The following is a 27,706-nucleotide window of genomic DNA, read 5'->3' as shown; positions in this document are numbered from 1 at the left end:
GTCATTGTGCCACATAATATTGCCTTTCCTCTGTCCCATTCACTGCCAACTTGCAATACAAAATCCTCTGCAACTTACTCAAGAAAATAGTCATAGTGCAAAGTGACTGAAGGCATCTTTCAAGGCAGCAGTGAATGGAAGTTAAGGCCACCTGACATAAACATTTGTTTAAAGTCATGCTGTACATGGTGCCTTTAAAGTAGCTTACTACAGAGCAGATTTGGATGTCTGAAGTGAAATACTACATTATAGAAAACAAACAAAATAAGAAAGGATGTTTGTTCACTGAATAACAATTTCTGTGACGCAGTGGATTATGACTGATGCCTCTTACTAGGGTGCACAAGACAGCCAAGAGTCATTTAAAAGCATATGTTGTTTGTCTCAAAAACAAATGCAAGGTAATACTAATAAAAGTTGCTCTCTCTGAAATTAGGCAGAGCAGTTTGAGTCTCTTTCTCCAGGGGGTATTCAGGAAGATGGGGCTGCGTGCAAAATAAAACTATGATTATATTCCTCCTATCTACTGCAAAGGAGTAGGTTATCTCCAGCACATCTGCGGTAAAAAATAAACCTCTTCATTATAACATCAATCAGATATCTGTCTGCCTTAAGCTCTACCTATAGCGTAACTGAAAGCATGTGAGCTTTGTGTTCTTGAAATTATAGCAAAGGAAAGCAAATGAGATGTCAAGGCTGCTGTCCCCAAAGGCAAAAGATTATCTGCTATCCTACTTCATCAGGAATTGAAACCCATAGTGAAAGATATCCTAGGTTAGCATGTGAACGTTTTCCACATCTTACATTTGACACAATTCAATCCTATGAGTAAAGAGTTTGAGACAAAAATACATGTCATTTTTCTATCTTGGCTTCACTTAGCTTTGGATCCCTATAAGCAAGGACATGTCTTACAAGGGGGTTACATCTGCATTCTATTAACTAAATAGTGCTTTGAATTTCAATACACACAATATCACTTTGAGAGGATCAGAGCAGCACAGGAACTCATAAGGCACTAATCAACTACTCAAGGGGCACCAATGACAAGTGAAAAGCACAGACTGACTACAAAAAAAACGTAACTCTGTCAGAGAGACAGAATTCCAAGTTTGTAAAAATATTTCAAATTCTAAGTACAGGTAAAGTAGAACAAATAACAACACCCAAACTAGATTTGTAGTCAAAAAGCTATAACTCATTATTAAAAAGGCACAGGGTTCAAGAAATTCCGACCTCTTCCCATGCTACCATGATCTAATTTCCTTTTCTGAACAAAAATACACATAAGCATAAAATACAAAAATATACATTTTAAGCGGTAGCAAAATTTGAATAAAAATTAGAAATTGCTCAAGGAAAGTGACTACCATATAATTACATGTGTACACATACACACTCCGTCTCTGAAAGATATGAAAGAAAGAAAAATAGCCTTAAAATTTCTAACTCTTATAGTCAGCATAACAATAATTAACTTCATTTCAATAAGCAGAAATGTTATTGGCTTTCTTGTTAAAAAGAAGTAAGCATTAAATATCAAAGGCAGTTTGCAAAAAGGTTAAATTGATTGCCAGACAGTGAAGAGCTTCATTCAGGAAGATGCTCACTGGTAGGGTTCTCAAATGTACTCATTTCCACATCCGTATAATTCTCCCAGTGCACAAAGAGAAAGTTTGGGTGTAAATGCCTGCTGTTCCAAAAAGGTTTCACCATCCTTCTTTTCCCTCCCACTCCAGCAAGGCACTTAAATATACCAGGATGTATGTAAACATACAAATATGTTTAGTGTTTCACTGAACAGAATGCATGTGGAGCTCACAACTCCTAAAAACCTTTCCACCAACAAAAACAGGACTTACACGAACACATGGCACTCAGAGTCAACCAGCTGACATGGCACAGCACAGCTGTTGAAGAGTTATGGCACTTATATTGTCAAAAAGACTTGTATATTGTCTACGCAAGACATAAACGATCCCCTAAAGAGTGACACTTCCAGAAAACTTCCTGAAGCAGACAAGGATCAAGGCAATCTTCATCCCAGTGGCCATAAATATGCCAGGGAACACAAGTATTCTCACAAGGAAAGAGAACCGTGGAAAAACAAAGTCTCAGACTCCTTCTTTGATGATTTACAGTGAAAGACTTGCAGCGTAAAATCCATGAAAACATCCGGAGGCATTATTTTCAAACATGATTAATTACAAATTGGCAAAAAATTCACCTGGCTTCTCTGTAATCATTTAAAAAAGACTGATAATTTTCTGGAATGTTCAGCAGTTTGTGAACGCAGTTCTTTTTGGCTCATGGATCAGCTCTGAAGCCAGCTCCTTTTATTTTTTATATTTCTCCCCATGAGAGCATACAGAGAAGCTAAATACTAATATTAAGCATCATGTCTGCAGAACCCAACAATGCAAGCTCTGATACCCAGCTCCCAATGCTCTGTTTACCAGGGAAGGAGATGGTTTTTCAGAACAGCAATGTAAACTAATGTAATGTATATTTCTAAAAATATATATGCAAAAATGAAAGCTAGGATGAAAGGAAGCCGGAGTGGGGAGCTAGGTTTGCATTTTCTCAAACTGCTTTCTTGGTAACTTCGCTTCTTTAGAAAATAACTTCAATATGAAACTAACACTTGGAAAGTATTTCCAGCAGACACTTAAAGAAGTTTTCTGGCACAGCCAGAAATTTACCATATGGGCCAGACCTGCTCTCCTTGAACACAGCAGGAGTTAGGTCACTGTAATCACTGAAGGCAGGCTAGTATCTGAACATAAAATTTTCTTTGGATAATTTATGGAAACATTAGATGTGAAACAATGTTTTCTCTTACAGCACCCAACTGCACATCAAGTTTACATGAAGGACAAAGAGCACGCAGAACAAGGAAGCCAAGGAAGAGTGCTGAAGCAGGGCAGGAGAACCAGCTCTCTGGCAAAGGTTGCAGTCACTTTCACAGAAGTCACAAGGGGTTATGCTTTGCATTACTTCTGAATTGTAGCTTCTCACTGCTCTTCTCCCTGTTTAGAAAGATTAGTTAACATTAGTTAATGAACTTCTGAGGACTGTCCAACAGTTGGAAATTCAAAGCTTAGTTTTAAAGGAGTTTGACACAGACTGCCAATTCTTCCAATACAGTAATGAAACTATTGAAATGCTACGTTTTCTGGAGAAGTCCCATTTGCAGAAAGATATTTATGCCTTTAAACATTAGCTACATTCAAGGTGTTTCATGTAATTAAAAAACAAAAGCATAGTATCTTAACAGCAGTGTATTTTGAGAAAGGAAATACATTTACAGGATTAAATTCACGAAGAGAGCTCTTTTAAAGGAAGCAATAAATTCTAACACACACCTAGCCATACACTGCAAAATAATTTGCAGCATGAGTATTTAAGCCTAGACATTAATCTTCGTTCTTTTCACAAAGCTTCAAACATTCGCAATATACTCAGGTGAGAGTACTCACGCTTAGGTGGTAGGCATACAGTCACAGACTCCTCTCAAAAGTTAGACCCAATCAGTTCAGAAAGCCTAGTCACATGTTTTGAGGGGAATTTTTCTCCTACCTAGTCAGCAACCTCTGTGATAAAGGAATTCTGGATGCTGTACCAGGCACATTACAGACTCTGTCACTTAAAATCAAAGTTTCTCATAACCAAAGCTTATTTTCAGTATTATGTCTGGGAGCTTCAGCTTCCTGAACTTGGGACTGTCTATCTCACCTAGCAGTGTATTTGTCCTCCAGTTTTCTGAGGAGTTGCCACACAGCCAAATGAATTAGAAGCCTGGAAGGCTGTATTCATTTCAAAAATATCAATGTGTGCTAATTGCTTGCAGAGCAAGCTTTTGCAAAGTTTCTTTCCCTTAATGGGTTTTGTGGTTTGAAGGATTTCATTCCAATGAGGGACACTGCAATCATATTTTTTTTTTCTACATGCAATGATATTCAATTTCAAGCATCAGAGATTAAAAATATAAAAATAAAAGACATCTCTATGGAGCCTAACATTTATCTAACAGTAACACCCAACTGGCTCTGAACAAAGTCAGGTGAAAGAACAGCCCTGTCATTTGAATGTGCCAACTTGTGGTATGTATTAACCCTGAAGGAGAGTCTTGCTAGCACCGCTGTATAGCATCCTGACTAGATCTCACACCTATGCTAGTTGTAATACCTATGACGTAACCATACCTTTTTTGATAAATGCCAGAGCATAAATACTTTATAGACATCTCAGCTCTGAATATGAAGTAATCAAATCAGATATGACTGTAATCATCACATAAAATATACTCACACAGCTTGGTTCACCATCTATGAGAGTGATGGAAAATAACAGAATAAAATAAAAGCACATTCCTGAATCAAAAAGGGTGGAATTCCCTCAGAAGAAATCACTTTCGTGGCATATGCGTACATGCTGACTAAAAATACATCTATGCTATGCAGCAATAGAAGTGGAATCTCATAAAATAATATTTGAAGCAATATTTTTCTTAGAGTTAAAGCCTTCTATTGCAGCAATGATTACATTACATAAATTTTAGTCCTTAAGGATGTTCATTCTTATATTTAAATGAATATTTATTTATTCTTTGAGAATATATGAATTCTAAATATATTTAAACCGAATAACAGTATTTACACCTATGCATTTATATGGGACTTTTCATACACATATTCATTAGCCTATCTAAAAGATTAGGACTTAAAAGATTAGATCCACAGTTTTCCTCCCAGAAATGAAAGAGTGTGGAAATTTGTTTCAGCCACGGATTCTAAGTGTTACAAGCTTGTCTCAAATAAAAATTGCTCCAACTTGTTTTGGGTCCTAGTGGCTTAACATGTCCTGGGTTTGGATAGTTTAGATACATTTGTTGCTTCTCCATTTTAACTTAAACTTCTACAGTTGAGTAAACTTCTCAGCCTAAGTAGAATAAATGTGATTTTTATCCATCTGAAGAAGTACACTTTATAGAGTTGCCTTTTGTCTTACGCTAAAACAAATCAAAATGAAGAAGACTGTCAATACAGCTTTTTTATGCCTTATCTCAAACCAGGTCCAAATCCTTAAAATATTACAGCCGTCTACTATAAAGAAAACCTAAGATCTTCAACAGCCTGTAATCTTTCTTTCCTTTCCACTTTGGTCAAGAGATTTGTACATTCCTGGTTTTCTCTAAAACACACTCTATTAAAAATAAAAATAAATTAAAAATCCCTTTGAAACTGTTTTTCCCATGTACGTCTTTTTTACATAACTATACAAATCAAAACACTGGCTTTTTCTGCAGTGTAGGACTCTTTGATTAAACAAGAAACAGATGGAAAAACTATTTGAAAGACAATCATTAGCTTGGTAAGTGAACCACAGTGAAGTTCCTTTTGGAGAATACATTGGGCCGTTCTGAAAACAATTTATACCAGCTGACAAGTTATAACAATTTGCACCTTCTGACAAACCAATCTATTAGGACAGCAAAAATGTATACAAGAAAACACAGCTATTTGTTAGAAAATAAGTAGCAGTTTGATGAAAAAATTGTAAATTTCAGTAAATTTTGCTTTTTCTTCACTGAAATTTGTCCTGTTCCCATGAAAGAAACTTCCTTTTTAGCTTCTGAACAACCAGGATCCATTTGGAATGAATGACACTTACTGGGTTCATAGTAATCCACTACACTCACAGAAGCATCTTGAATATTTGCCACTTTGAAGTCTCTTACAGTCGGAATATCCATACAAAACTGTGTTGCATTTAGCTAGAAAAACAGAAGAAAAACATCCTGAGAACCATGATGATGGTGATTCATGGAGAAAATAAGGACTTCTAGCTCACTGGAAGTCCACTTTATTTATAAGGCTTGGAATCAAGATGTATGTAAAACTGCTCATTAAACTTATTTTGGCCAAAATACAAACCTGTTAAAATGTCTGCTTTTATCATTTTGCAAGAGGCGCAGTCTAGAAACCCCTTACAAATGGAGTTGTATCTATCCCATCAATCTCTTTTAAAAATTGGAACAATTCATTCAATGCAAACAGCTGCTGTTGAAAAATACAGTCGTATGGTCTTTTTGAATTTAAGTCGAGTCAAGCTTAGGATCATTCTAAAAGCATTCCTCTGTTATTTGCAACTTACAGTGTCTAAGTATAGGTTGACTTTTCCATTTTCCTTTTCCATCTTCTTAACTGTATTGTCTAATGGAATGAAATCTGGTGACACAGAGAAACCACTGAGTAAGCCAACCTCCATGAGGACCATACCACTACTGGGAGATGTATCAGACCCCAAGTACCTTTACAAAATATGAACAAGAAACTTTTAGTAGGAACATAACAGTAAATTCTCTAAATAAACACTTTAATCATTTTATCTCAAGTACAGAAGAAATAATACTCAAGAATACTAAGAAACAAATGGAACGAAATGCCAACAGGAAAATTTCTAACAGTAAAGACATAACCGTGTTTTTTTTTCTATGTTTCTGCCTAGTTTCAACCACATATGAAAAATAAGGTTTAGCACTGACAAAACTACAGTATATAAATCATGAGAGACTATGCTGCCACCACTAGGATCTTTTCACTGGCATCTTAAAGTGTAAATTTATCACAAATATGAAGGAAATATTGCAATTAAACACATGTATCAAAGGAGGTAATTAAGAAACCACTTAGGAACTCTTGAACTGAAACATTCATGCTTCCACTTACAGATGCATTGTCTTGCTTTTATTCATTTTTGGAGGGTGAAATAAAGGATTTTTTATAGGTCCTTGATATAGATTGGTGGCTCCATTAATAAAATCATAATCACATTGTTTCTCAAAGATTGAGATTTAGAATGCAAATCCATGTTATTCATTCAGTTTTGGAAAAATAAAATTTAATAAGTTGAGTTCCTTCATTTTTCCTAAGCAATTCTTTTTATTATATTTTCTTCCAACCTGAACTTAAAAGCATTGCTCTAGTGAGCAGGCCTTGTTTATATACCATGGTGCACAGCGGAACTATCAAAATATATTTACGGTGCCCTGTGTAAGGAATGAGACTAAAGTGACCTGCAAAAGATTGTAATTTTTAAAATTAAGTAGGTGGTAGAAGAATTCCCCCTCCTCCCTTGGCATGTAAATAACTTTTGCTATACTAGAATAAAAGCATCTCCAACTCTCATTTTGAAGGCTTGACATTAGTTGAAAGTAACTGAAGAAAACTATTTCTTTGTAGATTTGAACGGTTTAAAAAAAGGGAACACTTGCATTCAAACTAATGCTGTTAAGCCTGGCAGCATGGCTGATTGAACACAGATATGACTGTGAAAGAAATAAAGTATGACTGCTGACTTCAATTGGCTCATGAGATTAGAAACAAATGAAACCATCTGTTGGATGATGGGTTGCACCAAAGTAGCTGCTATTGAAAACAAATAACTGAATTGGAGCTGCATGTAATTATTTCTGCTTAATTACCAATGAGAGGAGAGAAAAATACCCAGCCTGTTAAGGTATCTTGGAGTGCCACCAAAATACCAACAAGTAAATAACCAATCTGTTATTGCCAAGTAAGATACACCCTAGAAGTTATGAAGCTCTCTAGTTCTAGCTCTCTAAAAAAGAGACACAGCTTTGAGGGTGGCTCACAGTATTACCTCTTGAACTCAATGGTATTATTAAAGAAAAAAAAAACCATGAAAAGAGAATGACCAGTGAGAGAAATTAAAAACTACTTGAAACTTGTAACTCAGAAGAACTGAGATTATTTTGTTATGAAAGGTGAAAAGAGGAGAAAAGAACACCAGTTAGTGTAGTAAAAAGCAGAAAGAATAGTAAGTAGAACCATCAATGATCAGCATTGCGTGTCTGAAAATAGCGTGCAGATGATAAGACCAACTGGAGAAGAAAACAGCAACCCTGCATATGTACCTCCCAGACAGAGAGCAAGTTCCTCTAACCACAAATGAGACATCATCTGATCCAGGGTCAGAATTGACACTCAATTGAGATGACCATAGCCAATCACTATAAAGCTGGTTTAGACGAGGTAGAATAGTCTGCAGGTTAGAGTGAGAAAATCACAGTCAAGCTGGCCTCCGTTACCTGACTCTGCATACCAACAGATAGGTCAATCAGTTGAGATTTCAGCAGTGTTTGTATTTACCTGCTTTGGCTTGCTACCAAAAAGCCATGTCACATTGTAAAGACAGTAAATGGACTAGCTGTAAACTAATTCAGGAATTAATATAAGTAATACGTATACTCTGTACAATGCATGAACTTGGGAGGGAAGAAGATGGCAAGAGAATCAATGACAGGCAACCAGAGATCAAGTCTCAATTTAAATAATAAAAACAGAAAATATTCTGTTCCACTTTTCATGATAGAGCTGATGAGTCTTAACATTTCAAGTATTTTCTTGAAATAATTTTACATCATTGTAACATAAAGGATATGTTCCCATATCCTTTGAACACTTTGCAATTAAGACATCAGCCTAGAGCCTTCCCAGAGAGATGAATCCCTTCCCGTCTGTATTCCTGAGTCAAATCACTGAGCTAGAAATTCAGGATGCTCAGCCAAAGTTTATCCTAGAGCCATTATGTAAGCCCTTAACGTGTCAGAAGTTGGTGCTAGACTTAAAAAAGCTGCTGACACTTCACAGAAAACTTTAAATGAGAAAAAGCTCACTGTTTCAAGAGTTCTTGTGTATTCTAGTGTCCCTGCTCACTATCTGCATCACTGAATTGCTTACCGGAAACACATGAAAACAGGATCTGGCTTTGTGCCTCCTGGATATCTCCATACTGACATCACATTCACTATAGCTGATAATTTGTATGATGGTGTCACCTAGAGGCCTCATCTTCAGTCACAGCTAGCCTGAGCAGACCACAAAAATATTCTAGCCATAATGAGTTCACAGTTTAAATAAATAATAAAAAGAGGATATAAAGGAAAGAAAAGCAAGACTGAACATGGTGGATCAGATAGTACTTTGCAAATACCACATCTACAAGAAACTCATTATAATATCCCAAGAAGTAAACAGGATTTCAAGAAGTAGTACTGACAAAGAGCAGATGAGATGAGATCCTTTAATACAAAGAGAGCTCTTATGTCAAAATGCTAGTAGATAATAAGTAAAAAGACAAAAAAATCTAAATCCATATATAAAGCAGGACACCGAAGGTTTTTTGTGAAATACTCAGTGCTCTTTAATAGGACATAAGACAGGACTACTAAGGAAACTGCATAAGAACAGTTTCATATGTTTGGTTTAGATACACATATAGATAATTTCAAAGCAAACAGAGATGAGACAACAAAGCAGTTAAAGAAATAACCTGTTTAATGACCTAGAAATTTCCAGTATGTTCTCAGCTCTATCACTTGCTACCAATGTAATATCTATACAGCTGTTTTGTCTTGAGATGTGTCTTGAGATGATACTTCAGCAATCTCTGTTCAGTTCTTACTGTATGTTTACTGAGCAAGAAACATAATCACAGGTGTTCCCACCTCTACCACCCTCCCTTATTTGGGAGAAAGAATAAAATTAGCTTGAACACAAAACTCATAACCTCTTAACCTCATCACCTCTAAAATGTTGCTTACATTATACTGTAATACTAGAATCACAAAAATACAGTACATGGGTAAATGAAAGACCACAAAAAATACTTGCAAAGACAAAAAATCCAGTTGAACTTATCATTATCATTATAAAGTTTATTAACAGAGATGAATAAAAAATGAGTACTTCTATTTCATTATGTTTTCAGCACTTCAGAGACTTGTTTCTCCTTTTACAAAAAGGAGGTGTCTACTTCTATATCAAAAGCAAAGCAGTCTGTTCACAAAAGATGAAAGTTACAGCACAATTCTCATAGCCTGGTACTAGAATGTGGAAGATAAAGGTTCAGCGTTCAAGTCTATCCATGGTTTTCCATATACCTAAGAAGTATTTGCACCAAAGAAGCTTTCAAGCCTTTACCTGTATTTCACACAAACTCCTCCATATAACTCTGACATTTAGGGAAGCATGATGTTTGTGCATGACACTAAAAAAGCATGTAAGATCAGACCACAGATTATTCTGCACGAGGGATCTATTCAGACCCATCAAACTCTCACTGTAGTTACTGACTTACGAATTGTTTCTTAGTTTAACTTTGTCATTTCAGTAAAGTAATTCTTTTACTCTCTCCTTAACTGTATTTTTATTTCCCATACACTAGTAAGTTCATACAAACAAAAGAAAAATTCACCTCATTTTAAGTAACATGACATGCTCCAACAGAATTACCTACCTTGTGCACACATTCAAGGTCAAATGGTTCATATCATCTTTATCATCCTTTACATCAACATTCAAGTCAAAAGCTTTTTGTTTTTGGACAGATCTGAGACTTCGATCAGTGTGTTTTGTGTTGTAAATAACATTGAGCTGTAGATTGCAAATAGAGACATTAGAGGACACATATAAAGCAAATCTACATTTTTAGAACAGCAACAGTAGAACTGCAGAGGCATGATCACATGAGACAGGATACATGAACTTGTACCTGACATTTGTAAATGTGACATTCCTAGGAAGTTTCTGAAAGATGTTTTCTGAACAATTTTTAATGCAGCCCATCCTATTCAATTATAAGGCAAACACAAGGAAACTCTAGGTAACTTCCTTCCTAGTTGCTCTCTGCTGGTTTATAATGTTTGCTTTCACTTCCCGACAGTATGAAATGGGATGAATGAAGGCAAGCTTCAGAGACTGACACCCACTGGGCTAAAAAGGCTGGAAATGAACGAGCAAAGGCAAATACACAGCATGTGCATAGAATTTGTCTTCAGTCTTCATGTCACAGCATTCATGCACTCAAACCAGGTGAGGAACAGCGTATTACTCCACCCTCAAAACAATACAGTCTTTATGCACTGAGTAGTTTAATCTCTGCAAAGACAAAGCTACAGTCCTCAATCTGCTTTAAGGACAGAGTTCTCACCCTTTCTACTCAGCAGCTGCCGAACTCTGATAAGTGAGCCAAGTAAGAATGACAGGATATCCAACAGAGGACAGTAACATTAATAAAAAGTAGGCTTATCTATTAAGCACAATTTAAAGAAATTCCAATTCTTTTAGTGTAGATATGTGTAAGATGCTTGAAACAATACTGGAAGACTGGCAAAATCAGAAGCCCTTAAAGGAGGTGTGAATAATTGGGGGATAGCTGATTATCTCAGCATTCTATAAAATTAACAATGCCGGCAGCCAAAGCATGAAGTTGAAACTGAGGAACCGACAGAACACTTTCAATGTTATCAGCCCTATGATAGAATGTTACACATTTAAAAAAAAAAAAAAAAAAAAAAAAAAAAAGGACAGAGAATAATTAAATAGTTAATTTGACAGAATTGACAGAATTGCAATTTTCAACAACAATTGTTCACAGTTTTCATATTCAAATTAATAATCACCATCTATACCCCAAGTCATCAAGATAAAACAAATGGCAGGGCATGGGGAAACGTGTTTTTTTTTGTACAAAAAACAAAAATAATAAGAGTGACTCAAATAATTCTCCTTGCAAGACCCTGTTATGAACTTAGCTTAGATAAAGAAAATGGAATGAAGAGGGCTTCTGGAAAATTATAGTCCCTTTAAAACAGTTTCTGGCAACAAAAAAACCATCAGTTCAAATTTAAAGGTATGATGAGGGTTGTCCAAGTTACAGGACAACAAGTCAGTGCAAATTGATGAGGTTTTAATTCCTCATTTTTGCTTTTATTGCTACATCTCTCCTTAATATGAAAGTTATGCTCTTTCAATATGCACATATATAATTCCTGTCACCCTGCCCAGCATTTCTCAATTTATCATGCTATGTGAGCATAGAGACAACACTGTACGAGAACTCAGAACAGAGGTACAACAGCACCATCTCTTTAGCTACACAATCATTTTGCAAAGAAGGCAGTACTAAGCATAAAGCCAGCCTAGAAGCTTGCCAGTTAATGGCATGCAGAAAATTTGGTAAGACAAGCTGGCAGCGCCAGTATGATCTGTCATCACAGAAACAAAGCTGTTTTAACTTTCGCCATGAAAAGTTAATGAACGGGAATTTACTGCCAAAGCAGGATGTCTGAAACAACATACTGAACAGGTCAATCAGCCTGCTTTTTCATGGAGTAAGTTACTGCTGTAACATTTCAACTTTCTTTTCCTGACTTCTCACGACAATGAAGGGAAAATGTTTTTCACAACAAAGCTTAATTAAAGCCTCCTTCTTTATATGCTGTTAGTTTGGGAATAGAAGGCTCTTATCCAGCAACCAGCATTAAGTCAACAAAACAAGCAACTGCATTTCATCTTAACCATTTTTAAAAAGGGCTGACAAAGCTAAAGGCTGAACTGATCCACTCATACTTGCAACCAGTTCTGGTGAGAGGCACAAGAAACAAAGTTTAAAAGCTAATCTGCTTGAAAGAGGTGCTTGTAAATAGCGCGTGATCCAACGAACAGCATCAGACTTCAAAAAATCTGAATTGTTTGTATTACCTTAATGAATGTCCTTTCCCTTTCCTTTTTGTTCTTCAAATAGCAGCATCAACGTACTTTACTGAGAGCATGAATTCAATGAAATTATCTCAAGTTATTATACTATCCCTTTTTGACCGAATAGTTCATTGCATATCTTTTTTGGTACTCTCACACTCAATTACTCTTAATCCTTTGCCTAAGACTAGTAAAAATACAGTGAATGGAAGAAACAGTCAGTGTTTCTCAGTAATGAGGAGATTCTCAGTTTTCTTATTCCCTTCCTCTACCAGAAATAAAACTTATGTCCTCCTCTGCCATATGAGAACTGCTGGCTTAGCCACCATACATGTAAGTCCAGTTTCTTTCTAAAAGAGTACAAAAAAGAGAAGAAAGGAGAACAATGCTTGCTAATAGTTCCTGCCACAGAGTAAAGGTAAGGTCCTCTCCAGAGTGTTTTCTGTTCAGCCAGGAGATAAGATCTTGCTCACTTTGCCCATATCTATCTTCCTTAAGCCTGCCAGCTCTGCCATTGTTGCTAGTCCTGAATTTCAGTGTCATTCCAGAAGGCATGGGACACGCCATGTTTTTGAGGCATATGCCAAGCTCGGCCCACAGTGGTTCACAGTAGTGAAGAGACTACTTTCAAGACTTTCAGCAGACCTCTTAGTGAAGATCATTTTGTCGACTCCTTTCTCTATGGAACACTTTCATGTATACTCTAGGCCTACAATCATCTCCCCTGCAGAGTAGGTGTCTTAGGACATCTATACTGTATTTAGACAAAAAGAAAGGAGACTTTTTTGACTGCAGGATCACAAGTGTCTGCTTTTGCAGTTACACTGTTGCAGCTCAGAAGGCAAATGGTATCCTGGGCTCCATCGCAAGAGGGGCGGCCAGCAGGGGCAGGGAGGTGATTGTCCCCCTCTACTCTGCTCTTGTGAGGCCCCATCTGGAGTTCCAGGTGTGAAGCCCCCAGTACAAAAAAGACAGGGAGCTGTTGGAGAGGGTCCAGAGGAGAGACACATAGATGATCAGGGGACTGGAACACCTCCCCTACAAAGACAGGCTAAGGGACTTGGGCTTGTTCAGCCTGGAGAAAAGAAGGCTGCGGGGTGACCTTATTGCAGCCTTTCAGTACCTAAAGGGAGCCTACAAACAGGAGGGGAGTCAACTCTTTGAAAGGGTAGATAACTGCAGGACAAGGGGAAATGGTTTTAAGCTGACGGAGAGAAAATTTGGGTTGGATGTCAGGGAGAAGTTTTTACTATGAGAGTGGCGAGGTGCTGAACAGGCTGCCCAGAGAGGTTGTGGACGCCCTGTCCCTGGAGGTGTTCAAGGCCAGGTTGGATGGGGCCCTGGGCAGCCTGGTCTAGTATTAAACATGGAGGTTGGTGGCCCTGCATGTGGCAGGGGGGTTGGAGATTCATGATCCTTGAGGTCCCTTCCAACCCTGACCATTCTGTGATTCTGTGATATTTGAAAGATCTATTCTTATAGGATCCTGCAGGGTCAAGAGTGAAGGCACTGCCAACCCATACACACAGACAGCGAGGTTTCACCAAAAAGCACTTTTTTTTCCCCCTAAGAATCCATTTTATTGGGAAAGCAGCCTTTTCCATTAATGGACTGAATCTTGTCTTTTGTGATATTTAAATGAATTACTGTTTTGACATGCTACATTTGGCCAGAAAATCAAATCCCATAACATTGAATCTCACCACTGTAGTTTGGCAGACCAGAGACAATGAAACCCAGCTGAAGAAATGTGATCGCAATGTCATATGCTATCTGATTTATTAAATGAGACCCAGATCTATTTTGTGTCTGGGAAAAAGAGAAATCTAATTCAAATGGCATTAATGCACTTTGTTCTGGAATACCAGACCTGCCAAAGGAAGCAGAAGGAAAGAACTGGTCCTAACTAAGAAAAGTTACTGGAGAAACTAATCCAGCATGCTAAGTATATTTTGAATTTCAGACTCAAAGCTCCAAGGAAAAAAAGGCAACAGCACAGTGGCCTCTATGAACCTGATGCTGATTCCTGAATACCAGGCATCTGGAACCAGGTTTGCTCATACAAGAAGTCAGAAGCTTAAACCATGGTACAACACTTCCCTAAGGAGCCTTCTAAGCACAGGGTTAACTACGAGTTATCCTGATAACTCTGCTGAAAACATCATTTGCACTTCTGGGGATTAATGAACATGAGTACTGATTTCTAGCACAGTGGGCTTTGCAGAATGGTGCTGGATGAGCAGTATTTGCACCAGGAGATGCTGTTCATCACTGATAGGCAGTCATTAAGGTTTCTTTATGAAGGTATTTTATCCAAAAGCGTATTTAACAATATGTTAAATATTGTCAGCATGCTTTTGGTGGATTGGAATGAACTAGAGATGGAAACTGACCGAAACTTTGAGACTCTTAAAAGTGGCCTACATTTGGTTTTCCCAAGTATGAATATCAAGAGTCCAGTAAGAACTCTACCCAGTTTTGTGATAGACTCCACAACTGTGAGTTAATCTATATACTTTTATAGTATATAAGTATTCCTGCTTAACAGAGACTAATATTTCTGTATTATTCATAGTTTATCAAAGGTCTTCTCTTTCGCCCATGTGGACCACCACAGATCAGACAGTGGGAAAAGGAGATCCAGTAGTGGTCATATAAAGTCAGATCCAATACTGTCTTCTTCTCATACACTTCTTATTAGGATAGGGAAATTTTTGAAGGCATAATTTCATTGGAATTTAATTTTTAATATGTAGAAAAAGCAAGGAGCTGAAATGCATAAAAAGACTGCTTACATTTCGCTAATTTAAAGTACAATATGTGCTGACCCCAGCTTATTTTTTAAAATATAAACATATTTGAAGTTAAACCACTGAAACAGCTTCCTGCAGAATTGGCAGAAAGAGGATCATTAGATTTTCCTTCCACTCTTTGTCACGTCCTCAGTCTGGTTGATACTAAGCAAATAATGTTGGAAGTATGCAAGACTGTTTGATTCTGTCTTCTATGCTATTTTAGAACAGCATAAAAATTGCTGGAAAACCTGGCCATAATACTTTTTTAAATGTTTTCTTTTATTTTTCTTTGCATTAGCTTTTCTGCTATTATTATATTACACTTCAATAAAAGAAAACACCAGTGCTCTAATAGCTACTCATGCTGTCTACAGATTTGTGCCTTCCGTAGTTTATCATAGATGCCTGATGAGCTATCTATGCCTGGTCCATATACTTTTTTAACTGTGACCTTTGGGACTGTCAGTGTACCATTGCAGCTCTTTGTCTTGCAAACTGACTCTGCAATTCTGCAGAAGGATGGGGTCACTTTGATATGACTCTGATCCATTAAGTGCACCAAAACTGTCAGTCCTCCAAAATTATTTAAAGGAACTGACCCTCCAACATACACAATCACATAAATACGAGTGCCCACACAACTTAGGTTCACAGCATTTTTCAAGCAGTAAAGTACCTTTAGCATTGGTTTAAACTATTTCAGAAAGTTGTTCTTATTGACATGTTTTATAAAGCTTCCAATACACCTTCTTTTTAGAGAGCATATCCTTAAAAAAAAAATAACCACGTTTCATACCTGAAAGACAGCAAATCCTCTTCCCTCTGCTGAAACTGTAACTGTCATCGGTTGCACCGGGGGAATCTGGAAGGACAGATAGCCAAAACAGTATTTTCAGATCACTTTCAGGAACCAGGCTTTACAGAAGTATTTCTCACTTTCTGCAGTACCTCCTTGGTTTGAAGCAGAAAACGGTTTTGAGTGTCAATTGAAAATATTTCCGGGATTTCCAAAGATGTTGCAGTAACTGTTACATCCATTTCTGTTTTGTGTGCACTGGTAAGAGCTGCAAATAGACTCAAGGCTTGCAGAGCCACTACAGTGTCCTGTTGAAAGAAATAGATGTTTTTGTGTTAAACAGAAGAACTCTGCATAATGAACTACTTGTGTATAGATAACACCTGTGAGAGCTTACAGGCTCTGTACTGCCCCTTTTGTTGATTACACTATGGTCTTCATACACCTGCATCCACAAGTCCATTGGGATCCCACTGATGTGAAGGATCCCAGAGCAGAAGAGACACAAAACCAGGGAAACCATGTTAGAAACCATGACACACAATGGAAAGTCAGGTGAAAGATGTTTTGTGCAAGCTATGTGGAAGACTTGACACGCTGGTGTTTACAACAGTCAAAATGACAAACAATGCAGACAGCGAGGAGAAAACTGATGAAGAAAGTAATGATTCTGCTACTTTGTAGATTTTTATAGTGACTAAGAACTAAATATCTAGCACTTCAAAGCAATTTTTCAGGATTCCTTGTTGACTGAAATAAAGTTATAGGTCTGTAATCACTCCTTAATTATTAGAATCATCTCTTCTTCCCATACTACATCCTTGCCCAAGATGATTTACCTCTCTGATTTCTTAAAATCCAGAAACATCAGATGATTATCAGCAGTTGCTTGCACATTGAAGCTCTATGGCTATAATCCTAACTCCAGTGTTTAACACAGTATGACAGAAGAGATACAACTAATGGGCTATAAGAACTAATAGTTTGAAATGAAAGACTTTTTCAGTAGAGGCAAATATTTGGCCGAAAAGAATGTCTTGATCTCATACTTACAAATGATTACTCTTTTACAGCAGACAATGACAGAACATCTGAGCAAGTCTGTCTTTACTCGGAACACTCATATGTTGATTCCTGCTGAAAATATATGTCTTCCAAGTTCAAACTTACAAAACATTTTCATATTGGAGTGAATGAAATCACAGCAACCTATCAGACTTACATATCTAATCTATATAAAAGGCCTTAAAGCCTTTTCTGCCGTACCATCAACATCTACCTCTGACGTCATGGACCAACATAATAAAATAGGAGACATTACTTTTGGAGCAGCCCTTATATTAAGTGTCTAATGTGATAAGCTTATGCAAGAAAACTCTCCAAGTGTTTGTTTTAAAATGATCCTAGATATTAAAAAAAGTGGGAGATAATTTCCATAAATTAATAAAAGGCATCCACAGAGATATGTGGGGTAATTTTGAAATGAAAATACTTCAGATTACAGAAAAACAAAAGGATTAAACTCATCTTTTAATTTCTCCCTCAGCATTAAATTATACACTACTTCAATTTCAAACTTTCAAGTAAAAATTGTCTCTAAGAGCAAGGAGAAAAGCTTTTTCAACAATTTATATTTCAGTTAGTCTCTTCAAATAACAAGCATCAGTTAACATGTTAGGAAAGTACTAGAACCAGGCCGGTTCCCAAGAATTACATTTTACTTATCAGGACTATTTTCTTGCATATTAATAGCAACATATGAAAATAAGGAAAAATAGTCTGTATAGAATGGTACTGAGCAGTACAGAGATATGTGACATTTTATTGTGACCAGCATTTGTACTTAATTTAAAAGAAAATTTAAAGTAACACAATCCAGAGTAATATTTAAGTTTTCTGGATGTTAGCACAGCTTACAAGATGTGGCTTCAATAACGTGGAAACCTCCTGGAGATAATGAAATCTTCCAAATTTCACGGTCCATCAAATTTCCGTTGCCAACAGAGGCACTAAGATAGGTTGTTCCTCCAAAACCTTTTCTTATCTTAGCTAACAGCCTTTCAGGAATTTAGGAGCCCACATATGGAAAGAATAGAAAGATGTTTCTCTCCTTGGAAGCCACATAAGCACAGATATTTATCATACTTGCTTGGAAAATCTGATTAAGTACTTTTCCATGGGCATCTTCTTAGCATCTTTTGGTTTTTGTGTTTTAAATAATTAAGGGACTCCCTACTTTTGTTTTTATTAAACATTAATTACACTGGTAGTGTATGTTTAAGATGCCAATCCTGCAAAGAATGCAAACATGCACCCAACCAAGGCTGATACAGCAAAATAAAACTCAGCAATCACTATTTAAAAACAAATGTTTGGGCTTTTTTTTGGAAGATATTTCTCATTCTGAAAGTACAACAAAGCCTCTTGAGATATTACCTGTGTAGATGAAAATCCTCCAAGATGATTTCTTTGCTGACTTAGCCATTTCATAATAGGTATCCCTTCCTCCAGCCTGTCCTGATGAAAGTGTGAGAGCAGAGCATATGCTGCAAGTTCAATATCAATGGACCGTGGCTGCCAGGAATCAGAAATTTCAGAAGCAGGTGTTATCCAGAAACGAAATTCTCCTGAAAAATAAACCAAAGTAATCTCAGATCCACAGACTGAAATTCTTTGGACTTCTAGAAAAGTCTTATTTAAGACTTAATTTATGCTTACGTAAGGGATCTAGCAATGTTCTTTAAAATTAAGTGAATGTTTAGGTGTGCGCCCAGTAAATATCTTAGGTACGTCCTCAGCACTTTTTGAATGTAGTTATAGATAAAGCTGGAGTCCAGATAGTCAACTCCAATTAAATTCAATTAACTTTATACATAACTTCATATGACCCTTCTATTGTCAATATGAAGTGCTTAGGTCAATGAGCCCTTGTAGAAAAGCCATCTCATTGCTGGGATGCTCACTAGAGAAAGAACTTCAGGCATTACAGCTGCCCAACAGGTTCGTTCTTGAAGAAAGTGCAAATTCTCCCTTCTGAAAAGCCTAACTCAGAAAACACGAAAGGAGGACACTCAAGAGGCTCTGTTTCCAGTCTAATGAAATCCTTCAGTTTTTTCAAGAGGATAGTTATTATTTTCAACAACAAAAAACAACCAAAAAACTTTGATCTCTTTGATTACTATGATATAGTCTGCTCTTCATCCAAAATAGCAAACAAAATTTAGTCATATTGAACATGGAAGAGGCTAAATATGATGAGATTATTGGTCACTACAGAAAATGCAATACACTTTTTTATCAGCTCACAGGATGTCATTCATCTCTTCATTCCAATACTTATTTCAACTAACCATCCTCCAACCCTGCTCCTGGAATCGTACTGATCAATCAGAACCACTCTGAAATAATTAACTTCAATTGTCTAATTAGACAAACCTTACAAGTTCACACAACATGAGAGAACTAACAAGTCATGCTCTTTGACAGCATCATGGTTTTCCCATCAAGAACACAGAAATTAAAACAGAAAGTCTTAGCTTTGCTATGAATTAAAGCTTTATTTGAAGTTCCTAAGCTATTTTATCTAGCAAGATGTGAATATATTTTAATTTTGAAGGATTATCTTTTTCTCTAATTCTATATGCATATATATGTGTGTGTGTATATATATACATATATATGTAAAACTGAAAAAAATCCATATGTACAACCATAGAAGACTGTTGTGCAATACCTTGTTGTTCTGCTCTCTCATTCAGCATACTCAAGGCTTCCTTTGCTTTTGTACTTTTCGCCCACGACAAAGCATATGTCACAACTGCTAATGTATAATTATCCGAAATGCCTTCTTTTAATTTATCTTCCAGAAAGTTTGTAGCTCTCTTAATGACATAAGCATGCTGAAAATGAAGATCATACACTGAATATATATTATTATAATGTAAAAAAAAGCTTGTAAAGAAGTAGAAACTACTATCTTTAAACAACAACCAACAAGTACTGAAAATCTCAGAATAACAGGCACAAACCTCAGAGGCAAAGCTTTTAACCTTGCACTGTCTTTCATGAATGCTAGTAATCTCAAGAAAATTGATTGAATGACTGAATGCTTCTATGGATAGTTATCCCCATAAATTCCTTTTTACGTTCCTGGACTGAAGGCATGACAATATTCTTGCTAAATGCAATTGCCTTTAGATTTTTTAAAGGTATGCAAAAATGGATGGCCTCACAACACATACTGTCTTAATTAGTAAGCCAAAATACAAGGAAATTTTACCAAATAAGGTTACATTTTGTCTCTATTCAGGATGTTCTTCTATTTCTTTAAACTACCAGGTGTTTGCCAGGTAGTATGAGAATTTATGAAGTATTCCAGAATCTGTAAATTCTATTTATGAACTCCAATACCTCTTTATCTTGGAACCCAAGGAGAGAAGACATGACATATGCTGTGAGGGTGATTGGATTATTGGTGCCTCCTTGAAGGTCACTGTGTAAAACTTTGCCAGGTTCCTGAAATTCTCCATTTGATTTCTGATGTCCAACAATCCATTTAGCTGTATCCATGAGTACATCTTTGTCTATATCTATGAATGGACGAGCTTGAAAAAAACATCTTAATACAAAAGCTGATAACCTGGAGGAAAACGTTAATGAAATATGACAAAATTAACTTCTGTTAAACATAATGTAAGAATATGATGATGCATAAAATACTCAACACGCAGCTTCCAAGCACAGAGGAAAATATGTACTTTATCCAGACAAGAAAGGAGACTAAGCTTAATCCACAAAAAAATGAAGCTATTTCCTTGTTCCTAAAGATAATTCCTTTTGCAGCTGTTACATTTCAAAAATAAGCACAGACTATATATGCTCCAAGTCTTTGTTTGTCTTTATTTATCCAAGTCTCTGCCAGTATTTGTTTAACTTTATTCAAATATTGCTCTCTTGCCTTCTGTTGCTAAGCTAAAGTGGCAAAATCATAACTGCATTACTGCAAACTGTAAGTGTGATAGTAGTTATCACAATTATCCCTCTAACAGCATCATCGAAACAGCACTTGTTTTATTCATTAATAATCTGAAGTTCTACTTTGACTCCTTTCTTTGCTAAATGTGCATTTATGTAACCTGCTACTGGATTATATATTTAGCAGGGTTGCTGATAAATTATCTTCATTTTCCACTCCATCAATACTGCATCTAACACAAATCCCACTGAAACTGGTGAATGGAGCAAGTAAGTGAAAGAGTAATTGGAACAGTTTTATTTGAAGCTGGTAACACACTGAAGCACAAACACACATATAAACTAATCAAATGTAGATTAGCTAAACAAAGTGCTGGAACTTGTATCTGTTTATCTTTCTAGCTTCCACAATTATGTTTACTATGTTTCTTAAGGTGGAATTCTACACTGAATTTACAGTCTCAAAAACAAGGTGTAGAAGACAAGTGGGACAATTTTTTTATTATTATTTATTGATTGATTGATTGATTACCATCAGTAGCTCTAATCACCTCACAGAGAATTCCTCATAGAGTCCTCAGTATCCCGACTGGAGAAAAGTGAAAATCTATTTGAGGCAACATTAAGCACTACTAAGTGAACACTAAGCCTAAATTGTTTCAACCACAATTATAAGCAACGTAATTAATGTTATTCTTCCTTTGAGAAACTTTCAGACAAAGCTGCCTACTCTCTGTGGAGTCACATTTAATATATAATGCTTTAAGCGGTTTCAATTCCTGATAAATTACTAGAGAACTAAAAATGCATCTATGGCACTTAAATACTGGTTTTTAAGCAGGCAGAAAACAGGCTGTTCTATTACTCAAAAACCTTAGAGCAGTTGGACATATTCAACACATCTATATTGGTAGGTCAAATGTGCCTAGAATTTGCTTCATAGAATCATAGAATGGCTTGGGCTGGAAGGGACCTCAAGGATCATTAAGCCCTCTGCTATCCGCAGGGCCACCAACCTCAGCATTTAATACTAGATCCAGCTGCCCAGGGCCCCATCCAACCTGGTCTGAAGACATCTACCACCAATCAGCTAGTACCTACACCAGTGAACTACTTTCTAAATCAGGGTTCTTCCCAGACAACATGCGGGGATAACCTGGAAGGAGTCAAGAGAGTGTCAGGGTCAGAAGGCTACCAAAGACTATGCTGATATTTAAGCTGCAGCGTGGTTTATACTTCCAGGGCCAGAAATATACCAGGGCACTTTCTCAATATATGCATAAATATGATGCACCCAAGAGTAAAACTGGAACGTGTTTCCACTGCTCAAGAGTTCTGGTTTGCAGAGATTGCAATAGTGATTTAAACAAATGCTTATTTGACATTCTGCTTTTATACAGTTAATAATGTTTCACCTTTGTTGTTGTGACAAGAAACCAAACTGAATAGTCTTAACTAGCTTTTCTTTTTTCCAAAGGAGTTTTAAGTTTCCTCCATGCTGGTAAGCTATCCTCTCTAACAGAACATCTCAAGGCATTTCATTCAGCTATTCCCATGGGTAAAATAATTCATTGTTCATCTTTTGTAAAATTAAAAAGACCTGTCCTAATATTGGCCTTGACAGCAAGCTATCCAGAAGAACGACCTTAGAGTTGGCCTAAACGCCTAATGAAAACCAGGCAGAAGGCTAATACAGCTGGAAAATTTTAGCAGCTTCACAAAAAAATCTAGTCTTTGGAAGTATCTAAAACAGTCAAATTCCAAAGTGAATCTGGCAGAACTACTTACCACGTGCTCCCAGAGGGATCTTCATTTCCAAAGGCACTAAAAGAGCCATCATCCCTCTGGAAAAGCAGCTCTCTTTGATATCCTGGAGTGAAAGAGCAGATAGGTATTGAACACATTCCTCTTTTTGTGGGTTCTTCCCACAAAAAAAAACTTCCTACTGACATGAAGCGAGGCACTTTCTAAGGATGTGAAGAGTAGAACCTGAATAAAATATCTCTCAAATCTATAAAAATACACAAAACCATGTAGCAAACTATAAGAAAGCAGGTAACAAAATCTATCTACAAAAATAGACCTAGAGGGCTCCCATTCCCACTGAACTCATTGACCCTTCTATGTTTCTTCCCAAACAGGATGTTCTATGATTCCCACTTATCCACCACCCAGATGGGACAGTGCAGGGTAGAGGCACAGCCTCGTAACTCAGTGGCTCCAGAAGCACAGCAGCAAGTGCAGACTGCATCTATAGCTCAGCTCCTCCAAGAGCTGAAATAGTGAAGTCACGTAACTAAAGAAACATTTTATCTTTCCAGTAGACAAAAGAACAAGCAGAAAATAAGAATTTTCCAACCGGAAAGGCATGAGAGCAGCTACAAGTTACAAATGCTGCTGAAAAGCAGTTACTTTCATCATCTTATTTTGGGCAAACCAAAGGACTAGCTATCAGAAAGCATACTGGAAGAGGCTGTTCTGAAAATGAACAAAATGTTTCATCAGTAACTAAAAGAACTTCACAAGGGGGACCTGGTTAAGCAGCATCAAAGATTTCTCAATATCCAGAACAAGTGTATTTTATCTTGATTGCTGAACACCTATAAGTAAAAGGGTCACAAAAGCCAACTACCTGCTCGTGACCAGGCACAATGTCCTTTTTCAGGAGCTGACTTTAGTGCAGATCCAACGTTCGTTAATATTATTAATAAAGAGCTCCACAAATATTCTACTCAATGTAGCTTCTGATCTGTAAAACCTTCCTTCCTGTACATTTTGCTTAGTATTTGTGCATTCAGAACAACAATAGTATTTAATAATAGCATTTCTCAATATGTATTTTCTTCTCTTCCCTCCTTGTTTATTTCTTGGCTGTTTTATTTTGGTTATTATAATTAAGAAAAAACATTCATTAGTTTAACATCTGACATTCATACACAGAATACTGACCCAGTCAGACAGAAGGAAAAGCCTAAGGAAGATTTTATTTATTTACATCATTAAGTTATACAGAAAGAACTGACAAGCAAATACTAGGTATCTTAATAAATAGGACCCATAAGACTCATCCTAGACACTGAGGCCCTGGAGCGTGTTCACAGAAGGGCAATGAAGGTGGTGAGGGATCTGGAGCACAAGCCTTATGAGGAGCAGTTGAGGAAATTGAGATTGCTCAGTCTGGACAGACTCAGGGGAGACTTTATCACTCTCTACAACTACCTGAACGGATGTTGTGGCAAGGTATGGGTTGGCCTCTTCTCCCATGTAACTAATAATAGGACAAGAGGGAATGCCCTTACATTGTGCCAGAGAAGATTCAGGTTGGACATTAAGAAAAAATCTTTCTCCAAAAGAGTAGTTAGGTGCTGGAATAGGCTGCCCAAGGAGGTTGTGGAGTAACCATCCCTGCAGCTGTTCAAGAAACATTTAGATGTTGCACTGAGCAACATGGTTTAGTGGGAAATATTGGTGACAGGGAAATGGTTGGAGTGGTTGATCCTGAAAGTCTTTTTCAACCTTGGTGATTCTATGAATCTGAACTGCTACGTTTTACCAGTATAGTAGTATCAAGTTTCTTTATTGTCTCCTTAAAACTGTTTGAAATTACAACTTCCACTTAAACAGGTTTTCTAAATGTATTTAGTAGAACAACAGTGGTGAACTAAATAATTAAAATTTGTGATGCCTTCCCATACTGATGGATCTGTCAACTCAGTTAATGATCTTGAAAAGTCAAGCAATCTTGAGTGAGAGAAAGAAAGCAATTAAGTGGCAAAACTTTCTGCCAAAGTTTTAGCCTCAAAACAATATGCCATGAGGGGCATAATTATACGTACATATACAAACAGATCACTTTCTCTTCAAAAACACCTGACTGCAAGGCCCAAAGCTGAGGTCTTCTGCTTCTTCACCGAACAGCAATATGCAGTAATAAGGATTACAGCCCACTACCCCAATGGCTGTGTAAAATGATGAACTAAGACCAACAGCTTACTTAACAAAGATTGCTGAACAGGCATAACACAAGAAAAAAAAAAAAAAAAAAAATCATCTCTGAATTTACTAGGATTGGGAAAGATTGGAAAGACGAGCAGAACCAGATGGAGGTTCCTCTATTTCCCATAGTCTTTTTGCTTTCCTCTTAAGGTCAAGCTCCATGCAGTCACGCAAAAAAAATCTTCAAACATGAGCATATCTAACACAAAAAAGCCTGTAGAAATGTAAAAACAATAGATCTGAGGGCTGTGAACCACTGCATTCATTCCAACGGACACTCAATCAAATGTGAAAAACAATACTTTAAATGTCAACACATACAACTGGAAAGGCAAGGAAAAGAAGGATCCTATTACAAAGATGTATGCTAGTACTTCCAGAGGACTGGCTGAAACCCAGAAGATGTAGGTTAGCTAAGCCAAGCTAAAAGAAGAGTACATCAGGATGGAAAGGAGTTCAGTAATATGTGAAAGACTTAAAGGTCTCATGTTTCGAACAGCTTGAAAATACAGCTCCAGCTCAGTGCTTGCCTGGGTCTAGCTCCTAAGCTTTCAGGACAAAAAGGACTTCTCATTTCTGAAGAAGTGATTTCAAGATGAGATCTGTCATTTCGAGAACTGAAGAAATTTATTTTAAATTCAACTTTTCTTTTGTTTTGCCTTTGTTCTAGGTAAACAAAATCTGATAAAAGGAAAGAAGCCACTGCTAGCCATGGTTCCTTCCTCCCACTAACATTTAGTTTTAAAATTAATTATATTTACTTTAGATTATGTGGTCACTGTTTTAGATATTTAGTGTATTTTGATATGTGAAATAAATTAGGTTTAAATTCACCTTTATTATAATCCTCTTGAAAACTGATTTTATGAAAGTTACAGTTCAAACTAAGGATAAGTAATACATTATGGATACTGTCTGACCCAGTAGGCACAAGGAAGCACAATACAACTATGTTCTCCACACTTCGTGATGCTCTGGAGTATTTTCAAATCAAAATATACAACCATTTTCCTTTAAAATATTCCACTTTCCGATGTCCAGCACAGAGTTCATTTCTGATCAAGTCTAAAACTTGGGTGGGCAAACATCAATCACAAGAACATAATTCCTAGAGTTCTGCAAGGACATGGCAGGATGAGAATGTGTCTAATTTTGCCTAATGAGCATTGCTAATTTTGACCCACTGTACCTCACATACAGCAGTGTTTGTTCATACACAGTTTAAACAAAAAAGAGCTAGCAAGTATCAATAACAACAACAAAAAAGCACAAAAATCATCTTCTAAAATGCAGTTTACCTCTGAAAAATAGCTACATAGAAACAGTTATATTTTGGAGAAAATTTTCCTTGTAAACAGAATTGTCTGCTCCTCAATTGTGTTATCCCAGAAGAAAGAGAAAAATGAGTTTATTTCCAGGTTGCATGACACCAGCAAAGTAGTCTTTCAAATGTTAAGTACAAAGTCACAGGTACTCTAGCTAGGAAGAGTTCTTGAAAACATAAAATGTCCTTTAAGCATACAGACCTTTTCTCATAAATGATAATGCTTTTGATTGAATATCCTCTCTCAGCTGTCTCGTTTTAGTAAGGTATTGCAAAATATAAACATTTGGAGCAAAATTGATCATATTCTGTTCACCACAGCCATAAGGCATCTTAATCAATGATGACAAACCATTGATCGAAGGTCCAAGTAAATCACCTGGAAGATAAAATTAAAACTTAATACAAATAAACACATGTCTAACACATGAAGGATGGTATCAGCTAAACTATGAAAAAATTTAATACATTGGGAATACTTGTGCTCAACACCAGTAGCCAGGCAGAAAACTGCATTAACCACACACAGTCTTATTATTAGCTTTTTGCTCACTGACTAATCTCCTCATAGAACTTTACTGACCTTCCCAACTATACGATAATTAAAAGAGACACCATATGAAAAAGCCAAAAGATATTCCTTCCAGGAGAATGTTTCAGCAACTGTTCATATTTCAAATTTCCTGTATTTCTCCTCTCACACGCAGTTATCAAAGTCTAGGACAAACTATGAGTCAAGTTTTAGGCTTTATTCTTCAAGCAAGCAGAATTTAAACAGAATATTAACAAACTTTGCAGGACTTTCCTGTAAAGTCCTGACAGCCTCTTTAACTCTGAAAAAGGATACTTAATACCACAATATTGTAAATAAAATAAATAAATAATGTACACCATCTATATACAGTCATCTTATGATCAGTTCAATGGATGAGAAATTATTATTAACTAATGATTCATGCCATTAACATAGGGATTAAATTAAATCAATAGTTTCCTAAAAACCTATGAAGCAACAGCTATACAGGGCAAGATCTTAGAAAGGCCTTTTAGTACAGAAGTTCTGGCAAACCCTGTTATGATAGTTCAGGATATTATACCAACATCCCTGCTCTACTTGACAGTCTACTGCTTCCACTTACTACTCGCATCTATGCAGTACAGAAGAAACCAGCAACTGAATTATGTTAAATGTGGTGACCACTTGCAACAGGATATCACAGATGTCAAATTGCTAATGGAGACCAATCCTTTCACA

The 27,706-nt window shown here is 36.7% G+C and overlaps 1 protein-coding gene across 1 annotated transcript in view; it reads right to left on the bottom strand.

Annotated features, from left to right (window-relative positions):
* Positions 1-949: 949 nt before the first annotated feature.
* CD109 (CD109 molecule) overlaps positions 950-27,706 on the bottom strand; it is a 77,520-nt gene continuing 50,763 nt past the window's right edge. Inside the window, exons 23-33 of the mRNA XM_048936253.1 lie at positions 26,654-26,830; positions 22,920-23,001; positions 20,568-20,796; positions 19,891-20,056; positions 18,594-18,784; positions 16,310-16,465; positions 16,158-16,223; positions 10,324-10,460; positions 6,157-6,313; positions 5,674-5,776; positions 950-3,029 (exon numbers count right to left, since the gene is read on the bottom strand). Coding sequence (XP_048792210.1) covers positions 2,839-3,029; positions 5,674-5,776; positions 6,157-6,313; positions 10,324-10,460; positions 16,158-16,223; positions 16,310-16,465; positions 18,594-18,784; positions 19,891-20,056; positions 20,568-20,796; positions 22,920-23,001; positions 26,654-26,830 — 1,655 coding nt within the window. The 3' untranslated portion in view covers positions 950-2,838. The remainder of the gene's footprint in view (positions 3,030-5,673; positions 5,777-6,156; positions 6,314-10,323; positions 10,461-16,157; positions 16,224-16,309; positions 16,466-18,593; positions 18,785-19,890; positions 20,057-20,567; positions 20,797-22,919; positions 23,002-26,653; positions 26,831-27,706) is intronic.

This window comes from Lagopus muta, chromosome 2 (assembly GCF_023343835.1).
Source record: "Lagopus muta isolate bLagMut1 chromosome 2, bLagMut1 primary, whole genome shotgun sequence".
NCBI classification, from domain to species: Eukaryota; Metazoa; Chordata; class Aves; order Galliformes; family Phasianidae; genus Lagopus; species Lagopus muta.
This window is presented reverse-complemented; position numbering and strand designations above follow the sequence as displayed.